The sequence below is a fragment of the Syngnathoides biaculeatus genome, chromosome 6, assembly GCF_019802595.1.
Source record: "Syngnathoides biaculeatus isolate LvHL_M chromosome 6, ASM1980259v1, whole genome shotgun sequence".
Taxonomy (NCBI): Eukaryota; Metazoa; Chordata; class Actinopteri; order Syngnathiformes; family Syngnathidae; genus Syngnathoides; species Syngnathoides biaculeatus.
Window position 1 is genome coordinate 26,156,342 of NC_084645.1, and position 11,932 is coordinate 26,168,273.

The window sequence follows — 11,932 nt, forward strand, 5'->3', positions numbered from 1 at the left end:
GGTGAACAGCCAGTAAAGTATTGGCCTCACAGTTCTGAGGACTCGGGTTCAATCCCAGACCCAGCCGTGTGGAGTTTGCATGTTCTCCCCGTGCCTGTGTGGGTTTTCTCCGGGCATTCTGGTTTCCTCCCACATCCCCAAAAAAATGCATTAATTGGACACTCTAAATTGTCCCTAGGTGTGATTGTGAGTGCGACTGTTGTTTTGTCTCCATGTGCCCTGTGATTGGCTGGCAACCAGTTCAGCGTGTACCTTGCCTCCCACCCGATGACAGCTGGGATTGGCTCCAGCACTCCCACGCAACCCTCGTGAGGATAAGCAGCAAAGAAAATGGATGGATATGAAATGAAGTATCATACTGGGAAATTCAATTTTTTTATGACTGTAAATGTATAGTTTTTTTTATCACTTTGCATTCTATGTTTTATGTATGAAAAATAAAATAAAACAGATGCTTTGAGAATGCCTTTGTTTTGTTTATATTATGAATAGAACTAAGAGCGCATGGAATAGTGGTTACTGTGGAGTATATTCAAGAACCTATTCCCGTCCATTTTTTTTATTTAAAATCAAGTAATAAAGCTGACAAAATACCTTCATAGTGTACATATTAATTGCATTTTTTAAAAATTTAATTGACTTGCAGAATGATAGTATTTTCTATTTTATTTTCATACTATGTACAGTAGTAATGAATCTTTAGTACTGTATTTAAACTATTTACTGTCTGGAAATGTATTCTTGATTCAATTAACTGTATATAGCGTGTATACGTTAATTTACATGATTTTATGATTATATTTTGTGAATATTAATGTGTTTAAATGATTTAATTTTTAAGATCAACATTGAGCTCACATTGACAAATTTAATTTGGTAACAATGGACAAATTAAAAATGATCAAATTCAACAGAGAAACTACATTCACAATATAGATATTATATATTTTTGTTTTTGTTTTGTTGTTTCCAAATAAATTTGTGGAGTTGCAAAAGGCAGTATCGTTTTTTTTCCAAAGGAGGCGCTGTGACCCTTCATTGCGCCCATGGATGGTTTCCTCTGGTTGTTTTCAACTTTTTCCCTCCCTGCCGACATTGACCAAGGCTCCCAAGATGGAAACAGCTTTAGTTTACGATGAGGAAATGACTCGCTACAAACTGCTGTGGTTAGAGTGAGTGCGAGATGGCAAAATAAACCGACGTTGCTCTGTGTTGTTGTTTTTTTCTTACGGCTGTGTACTACAGCTAAATAATTTATTGCTGGCTGCTCGCTATCGTCCACAAACAACGTAATGATTGACGGATTTATCTAGCCAGGCGTCTCTTGGATTAAAATTACCTTCAAGTTTAGAATGCAGCGCTCAGCCGTCGGTTTTTTGTTTTGTTTTTGTTTTTTTAAGCCATCGTACATGTGCTGAAATATTGTTCATACAAGAGTGGGAAATTTTTAGGGTTGTTGTTTCCGGTCGGACAAGTTAGATTGGTGCGCCTTAACGGACCCCCCCCCCTTTTTTTTTTTAATATTTGTATATATTTTTGTGGGCGGTCCAATTTTAAAAGCACATGTACATACACGCATATACGCGAACATAACTGTGTTATTTTTTTATACTGTTTTAAGTGTTTGCATCGGTACGTTGTTGCTAGTCGGAGTATATAAGCGCGTGTACCAGACCGTAACGTAATTCCCAAACAATCACTTTTTAAAATGTATTTTTTACATAAGTGAATCTTAACTTGTTTGAGATGCCGCTTAACAAATTAATTTATTATTTAATTACATTTCTTCTTTATAGTATATTATTTTATTCCTTTTTATTCATAATTTTAAAATGCAACCTGATGGATTTTTTTTCAAAATGTAATTTTGACGATATCAACTCAGTCACAGGTAATGAAAAAAACATCCACATTCTCAAGAAAGTGTAATAGTACTTAAAATTATTTGTAATTTTTTGAGAGAAATATTTCATTTTTTAAATTATTAATATAGTGTTTTATTTGAATCATTTAATTTTACCACACAAGGATATTCAATTTACACTCCACACATTTTTTATTTATTTATTTATTTTACAATTTCCTTGACCAATAATATTAGTCTAATCCTGAAATTCAAACTTTACTGATAAAAATCCACTTCCAGTCCAGATTGTGAAATTGAGCGGCCCGAGCGTCTGACAGCAAGTCACGAAGCGTTGGTCAGGAGCGGCCTGGCTGCCCGATGCGTCTCCATCCCCGTCCGGCGGGCCGCGGACGCCGACATTCTCCTCATTCACAGTTAAGTCCCGAGCCCACATTGTTCAAATGTTTACGAATCACTTTTTAAGCACTTAGAAACAATCATTATAGCGAGGAGTATCTGGAGGCAGTGAAGAAGACCCCCTACATGACCCTGGAAGACCTGAAGGAGTTCACCCTGCAATATGGAGATGTCTACTTCCACCAAGTTAGTTTTTTTAATGGGTCTTTACGACTGTTAATACTTAAAACGTGGGAAGGGAAAACGGTTGAGGAATTCGCCGTAGTTCCAAGTCACACTTGCGCCCCTTTATAGTAGTCGCAGAACACAGCTTGCTTCCGCTTTATGCCACAGAACAGCTATCACTGTGCCACGCTGGCAGCGGGAGCCGCACTGCAGCTGGTGGACGGCGTGATGACCGGAAGGGTGAGAAACGGCATCGCTCTAGTCAGGTAAAAGCTTTTAGGCCCTCTCTCTCTTGTTTCATTTCAACACATAACTATGTATTTCTTTGTCAACAGACCACCGGGGCACCACAGCATGCGGGCTGAAGCCAATGGTTTCTGTGTGTTCAACAACGTGGCCATAGCGGCCAAATATGCCCAGCAAACGTACGGCGTTGAAAGGTAACGCTCTTCTTCTTCGTTTCCTTTCGGCTTGTCCTGTTAGGGGTCGCCACAGTGTGTCATCTTTTTCCATCCAGGCCTATCTTCAGTGCCGCCGTCTCTAATCTGTACATCATGGCTAGCGTCACCACTGTTTTCTAGACTTTGCCCTTCATCCTAGCGGAGACTCTTCTGTCACATAGGACACCAGACACCTTCCGCCAACTGTTCCACCCCGCTTGGACCCGTTTCTTCACTTCCTTACCACACTCACCATTGCTCTGGATTGTTGACCCCAAGTATTTGAAGTCGTCCACCTTCGCTATCTCTTCTCTTTGGAGCTTCCCTCTTCCCCCTCCGCCCCTCTCATTCACGCACGTATATTCTGTTTTACTTCGGCCAATCTTCATTCCTCTCCTTTCCACTGCGTGCCTCCACCTTTCATCTTTCCATTGTTCCTCAGCCTGCTCCCTGCTTTCACTGCATATCACAATATCATCTGCGAGGGGATTCCAGTCTAACCTCGTCTGTCAGCCTATCCATTACTACTGCAAACAGGAAGGGGCTCAGGGCGGATCCCTGATGCACTCCCACCTCCACCTTAGATCCTTCTGACACACCTATGGCACATCTCACCGCCGTTCTTCTGCCCTCATACATGTCCTGTACTGTTCTAACATATTTCTCCGCCACACCGGACTTGCGCATGCAGTACCACAGTTCCTCTCTTGGTTCTCTGTCATAGGCTTTCTCTCGGTCTACAAAAACCCAATGTAGCTCCTCTGACCTCTGTACTTTTCCACGAGCATCCTCAAGGCAAATGTATGCATTTGTGGTACTCTTTCTAGGCATGAAACCGAACCTTTCCTCGCAGATTCTTACTTCTGTCCCGAGTCTAGCCTCCAATACTCTTTGCAATAACTTCATTGTGTGGCTCATCATTTTTATTCATCTGTAGTTTCCATAGCTCTGAACATCACCTTTGTTCTTAAAAATGAGAACGAACACACTTTTCCTCCATCCTTCATGCATCTTCTCTCCCGCTAGTATACTATTGAATAAGTTGGTCAAAAACTCCAGAGCCACCACACCAAATTGCTTCCGTACCTCCATCGGTATGTCATCAGGCCCCGCTGTCTTTCCATTTTTCATCCTGTTCAGCGCCTTTCTAACTTCCCCCTTACTAATCATTGCAACGATCATTACTCAGAGAAATGCAACCCTTTGTAATTTCTTCATACTTTGTCTACAATTTTTTTTTTTTTTAGAGTCCTCATAGTTGACTGGGACATACATCACGGTCAAGGAGTGCAATACGCCTTTGAGGACGACCCAAGGTGTGTACGTTTACTACCTTTCTGTATATTTGAAACTAATTTCGAATTGTTTTCCCTTCCGCAGCGTGCTTTATTTCTCTTGGCACCGTTACGAGCATCAGAAATTCTGGCCTCAGCTCCGAGAATCAGACTACGACAGTGTCGGCAAGGACAAAGGCGCTGGCTTCAATATAAATGTGCCGTGGAACGAGGTCAGCGACAGCATTTGCTATTGACACGCACGATTTGCTAACCTGTGGAGGCTCATTTCATTTACTTTCCAGTGTGTTTTTTGGATATAGTGTGTACTAAAAATACAACAAAAGCTACTATTCTCTACTTCAAAATGGTTCTGGGCCAGTTGTTGTTATAAATCTTGCCCATGTCTCCTGCTTCGGGTATCTCACTCAATTCAGTTATTCTTTTGATACATACGATATTGCAATACTTAAACAGTATTTTCGATATCAACATAGTCCACTATGCACCAGTCTTTGTCGTCAGAACCTCGCGTGCATTGCTGCGTTTTCGAAATTCTTATTTCCAGGTCGGCATGCAGAACGGTGACTACCTGGCTGCCTTCTGTCACGTCCTCCTTCCAGTCGCTTACGAGGTGAGGCGAAGTCAATCAAAGTAGCAGACGCAAATTCCTCGTTGACTGAACTCCTCTGACTCTTTTCGCAGTTTTGCCCAGACTTGGTGTTAGTGTGTGCGGGCTTTGACTCTGCCATCGGTGACCCAGAGGTACAAAACTCTACATTTTGCTCTGCCATCAACTTGGTACAACTGCATGCAGCCATTTTACCTACCGTAATTCCCGGCCGACAGAGCGCACCAAGTTATAAATCTCACCGAGTACATTTGTAAAGGAAATACCATTTGGTACACACACACACACCGCAGCTCTGTAAAAGCCGCAAGTGCCCTTGTTGAAATCCACATTGAAACACGAGATATTTACAAAGAAAGACGGTACACAGAGAGTTTAACGCTAGCGCCGCGCTAATGATAGTGCTACACTAACAGGGCCGGTTTAAAAAAAAAAACATACCGGTAAAAATCACTAAGACACGGCAGTAACACACTAGTCGGAATGGTAAAACTCACTTCCTCGGCACATACATTCCAGCCGGTCTCACTCTTACCGAGTGCCTCCTTGCGGCCTTAAAAAAAAAAAAATGCACAAATTACCCGCATCACCGCATAAACCGCAGGCTTGAAAGTGTGTGGGAAAAAAGTCGCGACTTATAGGCCGGAAATTACGTTACTAGTCGCCTTACTCACCGTTCCTTTAATATTTTGCAGGGTGAAATGTGTGCCACGCCAGACATTTTTGCCCACCTCACCCACCTGCTGATGAACCTCGCTGGGGGGAAACTATGCGCAGTCCTGGAGGTCAAATATCTATATATCTAATCTAGTGAGATACCTACCTGACTAGCTAGTCACCTATCTGGCTAGCTAACTATCTAGGTTGGGGGTCAGACATCCATCCATCCATCCATCCATCATTGAACACGTGAACCTTTTGACAGCACCCTGCAAACATTTTTCCAGGGAGGATACAACTTGACTTCACTCAGCCAGTCGGTGTGCGCCACCGTTGAAACGCTGCTAGGAGATCCAGCGCCCCGACCCGCTAACTTGCGAGGCCCCTGCCAGAGGTTCAGCCGCACCGTGTCGCCGATCAATGAGTTTGTGCATGACATGACTTAGATTGGAACTGTTGGCTTCTCTTCCAGCGCGCTCGAGTCCATTCAGTGTGTTCGCGCAGCTCATCGGAAGTACTGGACCTGCTTCAAATATGCAGGTGTTACAGGACTGACATTATTGCAAATACAGTTCTTGCTTAGCTAAACTAGATTAACATTAAAGGGGAACTGACAACACTACCCACTGTTTACTTCTTTTTTTTTTTTTTTGAAACACACATCAGGCATTGCCCACGTTGTGCCACTTTAATTATAGAACAGTATCTTGCAAATGTGACAGTTTTGGTAAATACGCTATTTTATCTTTACATGCGACAATACTAAAGAAAGGACACTTTGCAATGGTATAAAACATTGTACCATAAATGTACGGCCTACAGAGCGCACCTGGTTATAAGCCTTGGTGCAAAGAAAGAGTGTAACGCTAGCGCGCGCTAGCGTTGGCGCGGGGCTAGCGTTAAAGCGGGCGTCATCAACCTTTGTGAGGCTGAGAGTTACTTCGTGAGAACTGAATGTACGAAGGGCGACGTGACTTGTTTGCAGCGAACTTCAGTCATAGTTCATTTTACATACATAAAATATTTTTGTTTTAATTTTTTGTATGATGTGACATTACGGGTATTTTAAAAATGTAAATACCATAAGCAAGTCAGATTCAAAATTTAAAGCTGTGGTATTTGTAGAACATGCCTCGCGGGCACCTTAAATTGTCCTCGCGGGCACTGCGTTGGTGAGCCCTGCATTAAAGTCTTTCTGTGTACTGAGGCTTATAACCAGGGAGGGGCTAGCGTTAGCGCGGCCCTAGCGTTAAGCTCTTTCTGTGTATCGAGACTTATAACCAGGTGCGCTAACGCTAGTGCCGCGCTAACGTTAGCGCCGTATAAACCGCAGGGTTGAAAGCGTGTGGAAAAAAAAGTTGCAGCTTATAGTCCAGAAATTACGGTAGAGCTTATGTAACACAATTGTTGTCCCCCCCAAAGTAACTTGGCACACAATCATTTATGTCTAAACTTGTGACTAAAGTGAGGGCACCCATAAATGACGTTCATATTTTTTAGCAGTTAAGAGTAAGGTTTTTTTTTTGTTTTTGTTTTTACGATGACCCGGATATGCTCAATGGGATTTAGGTCTAGAGTCGTGCACCTTTTCCTTCGCTTTCTCCTGCCTGGAAAGCATAACTACGAGGTTATCAGGGGATGCAAACAAGTTTGCCACCCTTGTGCTAGTTCAATATCAATATCAGCAAAATTTATTGATAAACCTCCAGTTATTTTCCAACCTTTTGCCACATTTATTTCTTTTTTTTTTTCCTTTTTTCCAGCTGAAGCACCCCCGTCAGACGTCAGCACAAAGCGCATCAAGCTGGAAGAACAAGGGAGGGAAGAAAAGCTGCAAAGGGAAGAAGCGGCCGATAGCAAAAGCGCCGTAACGTGGCCGGAGCCTCAGAAGCGCGTCCCGCCTCCCGTTCGCACCGCGGTGGTCACCCCCGACGACGTGGCCTCTCCGGACGGGTGCAAACGCTTCAGCTTGTCCGAGCTGGATGAGTCACTCTCACCCGGGTACGATCCTGTCTTTGTTTCTTTGATTTTCAAACTTGACCACCTTCGTAACCCTCCTTTTTCTCTCTCTCTTTCCAACTAGAGACAATGATGCTCCGTCCGGTATCGCTGCACTTGTCTGGAAAATGGAGAACAATGAGGTAGTCAGAACATAGTGTTTTTTGTTTTGTTTTTTTCATTGTAAACTTCAATTTTAGGGAGGTTCCAACAAATTTCTCAGAAGAAATAATGGAAAATGAATAAACCTGTAAATAAATAATTCATACCATGAAGGAAATTAGAAATGAAAAGTTGGTCGATTTTTTTTTTTTTTTTTTTTCCCATTTTCAATTCTTAATTGTCATAAAAGTAGACAAACAGTTTGAGTGTTAATTGTAATGACAAATGAGAAAAGTACCTTATTATTGCTGCTCTTTAAAAATTGGTTACTCTTTCACACAAGTCTCAAAAAAGTTCAATTTAATGCTCCACAGGGAACACCTGAGAGGTTTTCAGTTTGATTTGCCAAGAAGGCCTTAAATACTACTGCGATACTACTACGCTTAAATTTGCAGTTCCAAAGTCTTAAAAACAAAATAAACAGCATTGTTCGGTTTTCAATAAATCCCTGATATATTGCATTTCAGTACTCGTGGCCCTGATATTTCATGCTCTTTTTTCTCTGTCATTATAGTTGTTAATCCATTTTTTGTATACTCTTTGTACAATACTTTTATCGACTGCTTTTACTTGTTATGTGTTTAAAAGTGTGTTTAAAGGCCTTTTTTAAAAAAAAAAAATGAAGTACCACAATTGTTACAAAAACACACCTAGCTACCCCGCATGAGTGAAAGCGCTATAGAAAATAGATGTATGGAAGTTTGATCCAACTCGTTGTCATGTGTAGTGAGGTTGTCTTAACTTAAATTTGAACCTTAAATTTGGATTCCCTCAACGGAACGACCTACCTTTGATAAGTAAATACGAAGATGGGCTAAGACTAACAGCTGGACTGCCTTTCCTGACATTCTATTTATTGCCCCTGCCCAGATCTGCAATGCGTTGGCCACGGTAGCCGACATCTCCGTGGCGATGGCGCCCGTCATCCGCCATGCGGCCTCTCTCAAACAACGGTAAGACAAAGTGGATCGAGCTGTAACTGGATTATAACGAGCTACCAGACCAAGTTGTGTCCTTTCTGCGCAGCATTTTGGTTGTATGTGTTGGAGGCACTGGAGTCCCGAGTCACCTCCCACAGGATGGGTGAATATTATGCTTACTTTCTTATGCGGTGTATCGTGATTTTTTTTTTTTTTTTTTTTATGGTACACTTCTTTACTGTTGTGTACAATGGGAGCCCCATTGGCCGATGTACCGTAATTTCCGGCCTACAGAGCGCACCTGATTATAAGCCTCACCCAGTACATTTGTAAAGGAAATGCCATTTGGTACATACATAAGGCGTAAGTGCCCACATTGAAACACAAGATATTCACAAAGAAAGATGGGACACAGAAAGAGTTTTCAAAGTTTTAATACCTTAGGTTAGCTTAACATAGCAACAACACGGTAGCACGAACAGGGCTGGTTTAAAAAAAAAAAAAACTGCTGCGGCAGCTGCACAGTAGCAACACTGTAACACGGCACTTAACAGGGCCGGTTAGAAAAAAGAAATCCCTCAATTACTGAGACGCGGCCGTAACATAGCAGCAACATGCTCGCGCGGTGCTAATGCTAGTGTGGCGCTAACTTGGTCAGGTTAAAAAAACATACTGCTAAAAATCAATGAAACATGGCAGTAACACAGCAGCAACACGTTAGCACAGTGCTAACGCCAGTGCAGCGCTAACAAAAAACATACTGGTAAAAGTCACTTCCTCTGCACATATATTCCACCGGTCTCACTCTTACCTTTTCCGCTCGAGTGCCTCCTTGCAGCCGTTAGAAAAAATGTGCAAATTAGCCGCTGACTGCGTGTAAACAAAGTTAAAGGCCGGAAATTACGATACTTTTCATTCGTTTATTGAATGCCAGCAGAGTTGTAAAACATAAGCAGACTCATACACCAGCTACTGTTGGCCACAGCTCACACCCAGACACTCACATGCAAACTCGCAACATCTCACACCACCTCACTAGGCTCCACCTCTTAAAGCCACTTTCTTGACACACTACAATACGTACAGTATTTTATATATATTTTGTGCTTCCAACTATTTTTGTGTGTTCAAATATACAGTAAAGCCTCGGTTCTCGAACGTCCCCGTTTTCAAACGAAAATTTCAAGATTTTTTTGCTTGCGTTTTCGAACAAAAATCGATACTTGAACACCCCCGACAAAACCCGGAAATAACATATTGCGCGCGGCCAGACCAGCTGGCCCACCCACAACGCGCCTTTTTATTGTTAATTCGAGCGCCCCCCGGAAAAACAACCCAGAAATGACATAAAGCGTGCGGCGCAACCAGCGCACTTTTGTTATTCTGTATACCGCAGCCTCTGTACACAGACGTGTCCCAGTAGTGACTGTTGTTTTTCTTCTTATCGAGGACTACCGTAAAGAAAAAAGAAGGCAAGTTGCATGTCTAAAGTTATTCTGCACTTTTGTTCATAAAAAAAGTTTACAAGGCTGGTGGCCGAGTCACTACAGATACGGCATTGCACTCCTAGCCTAGCGTACTCTACTACTAAAGCATACATTTTAAGCAAAAAAAAAATAATTTTCCTTCATTATTTTCTTATGTAGTATTAGTATTTAAACTATACATGTATTTCTACTATGCAGTTTATTAACAGGAAAAGCTAAAAAAATTGCTTTAAAAAGCCCAATTTTTTAGGCTTGGAACGCATTATTTCTTTTCCCATTCATTGTAATGGGAAACATCGATTCGATTTTCGAACAAATCACTTCTCGAACCGTTTTCTGGGACGGATTGCGGTCGAGAACCGGGACATCACTATTTAGTATTTAGAGCATATTTAAAAATGTTAAATGTGTTCGGGAGAGGTAAAACTATGAGAAAATGTTTTTTTTTTATGTAATCTCTGTTTAACACAGATTTTTACGGAGGGCGGGTGGGTCTGGAACATCGCCCCACAATAAACTGATGGGTTCAGTGTATAATGAAGCGCTAAAACGTGTTCCTGACATGGTCGCCTTGCAGCACAACGCTGACGGTGCACATCAGCAAAGAGGCGCCGGAGGAGCCCCGGTGCAGATACTATGTACCCGTGCGCCTGAAGAACGGTTGCGGGGACACGGCGGGGTTGGCCCAGGCCACGTCGGGCCTCCTGCTGCCTCTCGGCTACGAGTACGACCCCGCCCTGGTGCTGCTGGCGCGAATGCCGGGCGCAGACGACGCCGGCGACGTCGCGTGGCAGCAGCTGGTCGGCCTGCTGCGGGGCCTGGCTCGGGGTCGCGTGCTTGTACTCCTGCAGGTGAAGGGATTGGCCTGCAACAGTGGATGCATGGATGCCTCCTATGAATATATGTAGAGAATTTTGAAATAGGATTAAAAATGCATTATTATGGATGAATGGTTCCACCAAAATGGAAACGTTTGAGTGGCATTGTTAACTTCAAATGTTCTTCAATTTGAGGAGGGCGACAAGGTTTTCGTCAGCCCGACGACGGCCTCCCTCTCCGGGATCTCCGCGCCCGCCCCGGGGCGACTTCCTGCTCCGCTGGCGGAAGACGTTGAGGCACTGGAGCGATTAAGACGCCGACTTCAAGTCGACTGGACTCTGCTGAGGACCGCAGGTGAAATGCAAAATAACCGTTATGCCACAATATTAGGTACATGTGCCGAATCCATAAAGCTCACTAAATTTTATTTCCTAAATGGGATCTAAAAAAAAAAAAAAAAAGGCAGCTGTATCAGAGTGCTGTTCATAATAAAGATTGACCTAATAATTGATACTAATTTGCATAGTGGCTATATATAATAGTTTCTGCAATTATGCTACTAGCGTGAATTAATGATAGGTTATTATGCATTCTGACTTGAGTAGTTTGTGTTGTTTCTCTGTTAAATTACTAGAATAAATCAGGGAATAAACCTGTCAATACATAAATATTTTGAATATGTTTTCATATTCTGCATTTAAGTGTGTGAATGTTTTCACTTGCTTTAATTTCTATTCAAATAAATTTGCTATGTTGTAATTTTGAGCCTTTTTAAAATATTTATTAATGTTATTTATATATAGGCAGCACGGTGGGTCAAAATGCATTTTGTTGTCGTCTTTTCCTTTTAAAACAGCACAAGAAAGTGGAGGCGAGGACAACTGAGGCTTGAATATGATCATCCCGTCCACTCATTTTCAAGCCACCAAAGCGGGGGGGCTTACAAAGGAACAACCCCGGACTGTTGGCCTCCCGAGTTAATGGGGGCGGGGGGTGAGGGTGGGGTGCCACATCAAGACAAACAGCCATTCACACCAATGGAAAATCAGTGAACCGAACACGCGCGTTTTGGGAACGAACTTTCAAAATCCTCCAAATTGTGACTTTTTGACT

At 42.5% G+C, this 11,932-nt stretch overlaps 1 protein-coding gene across 5 annotated transcripts; it reads left to right on the plus strand.

Annotated features, from left to right (window-relative positions):
- Positions 1-1,027: 1,027 nt before the first annotated feature.
- hdac10 (histone deacetylase 10) lies at positions 1,028-11,931 on the plus strand. 5 transcript variants are annotated; one of them, XM_061823217.1, is made up of 19 exons: positions 1,028-1,172; positions 2,147-2,280; positions 2,353-2,449; positions 2,597-2,694; positions 2,764-2,868; positions 4,116-4,184; positions 4,249-4,375; positions 4,711-4,776; positions 4,848-4,907; positions 5,469-5,558; positions 5,721-5,827; positions 5,906-5,973; positions 7,197-7,434; positions 7,517-7,574; positions 8,464-8,546; positions 8,620-8,676; positions 10,578-10,851; positions 11,014-11,173; positions 11,676-11,931. In XM_061823217.1, the coding sequence occupies exons 2-19, from the start codon at positions 2,225-2,227 to the stop codon at positions 11,702-11,704; spliced, it is 1,842 nt and encodes a 613-aa protein (XP_061679201.1). In that variant the 5' UTR covers positions 1,028-1,172; positions 2,147-2,224; the 3' UTR covers positions 11,705-11,931. The 5 variants fall into 5 exon arrangements, with proteins under 5 accessions (XP_061679201.1, XP_061679197.1, XP_061679200.1 ...); XM_061823213.1 differs by lacking the exon at positions 11,676-11,931 and having other exon boundaries at positions 11,014-11,507; XM_061823216.1 differs by lacking the exon at positions 11,676-11,931 and having other exon boundaries at positions 11,017-11,507.
- Position 11,932: the final 1 nt, after the last annotated feature.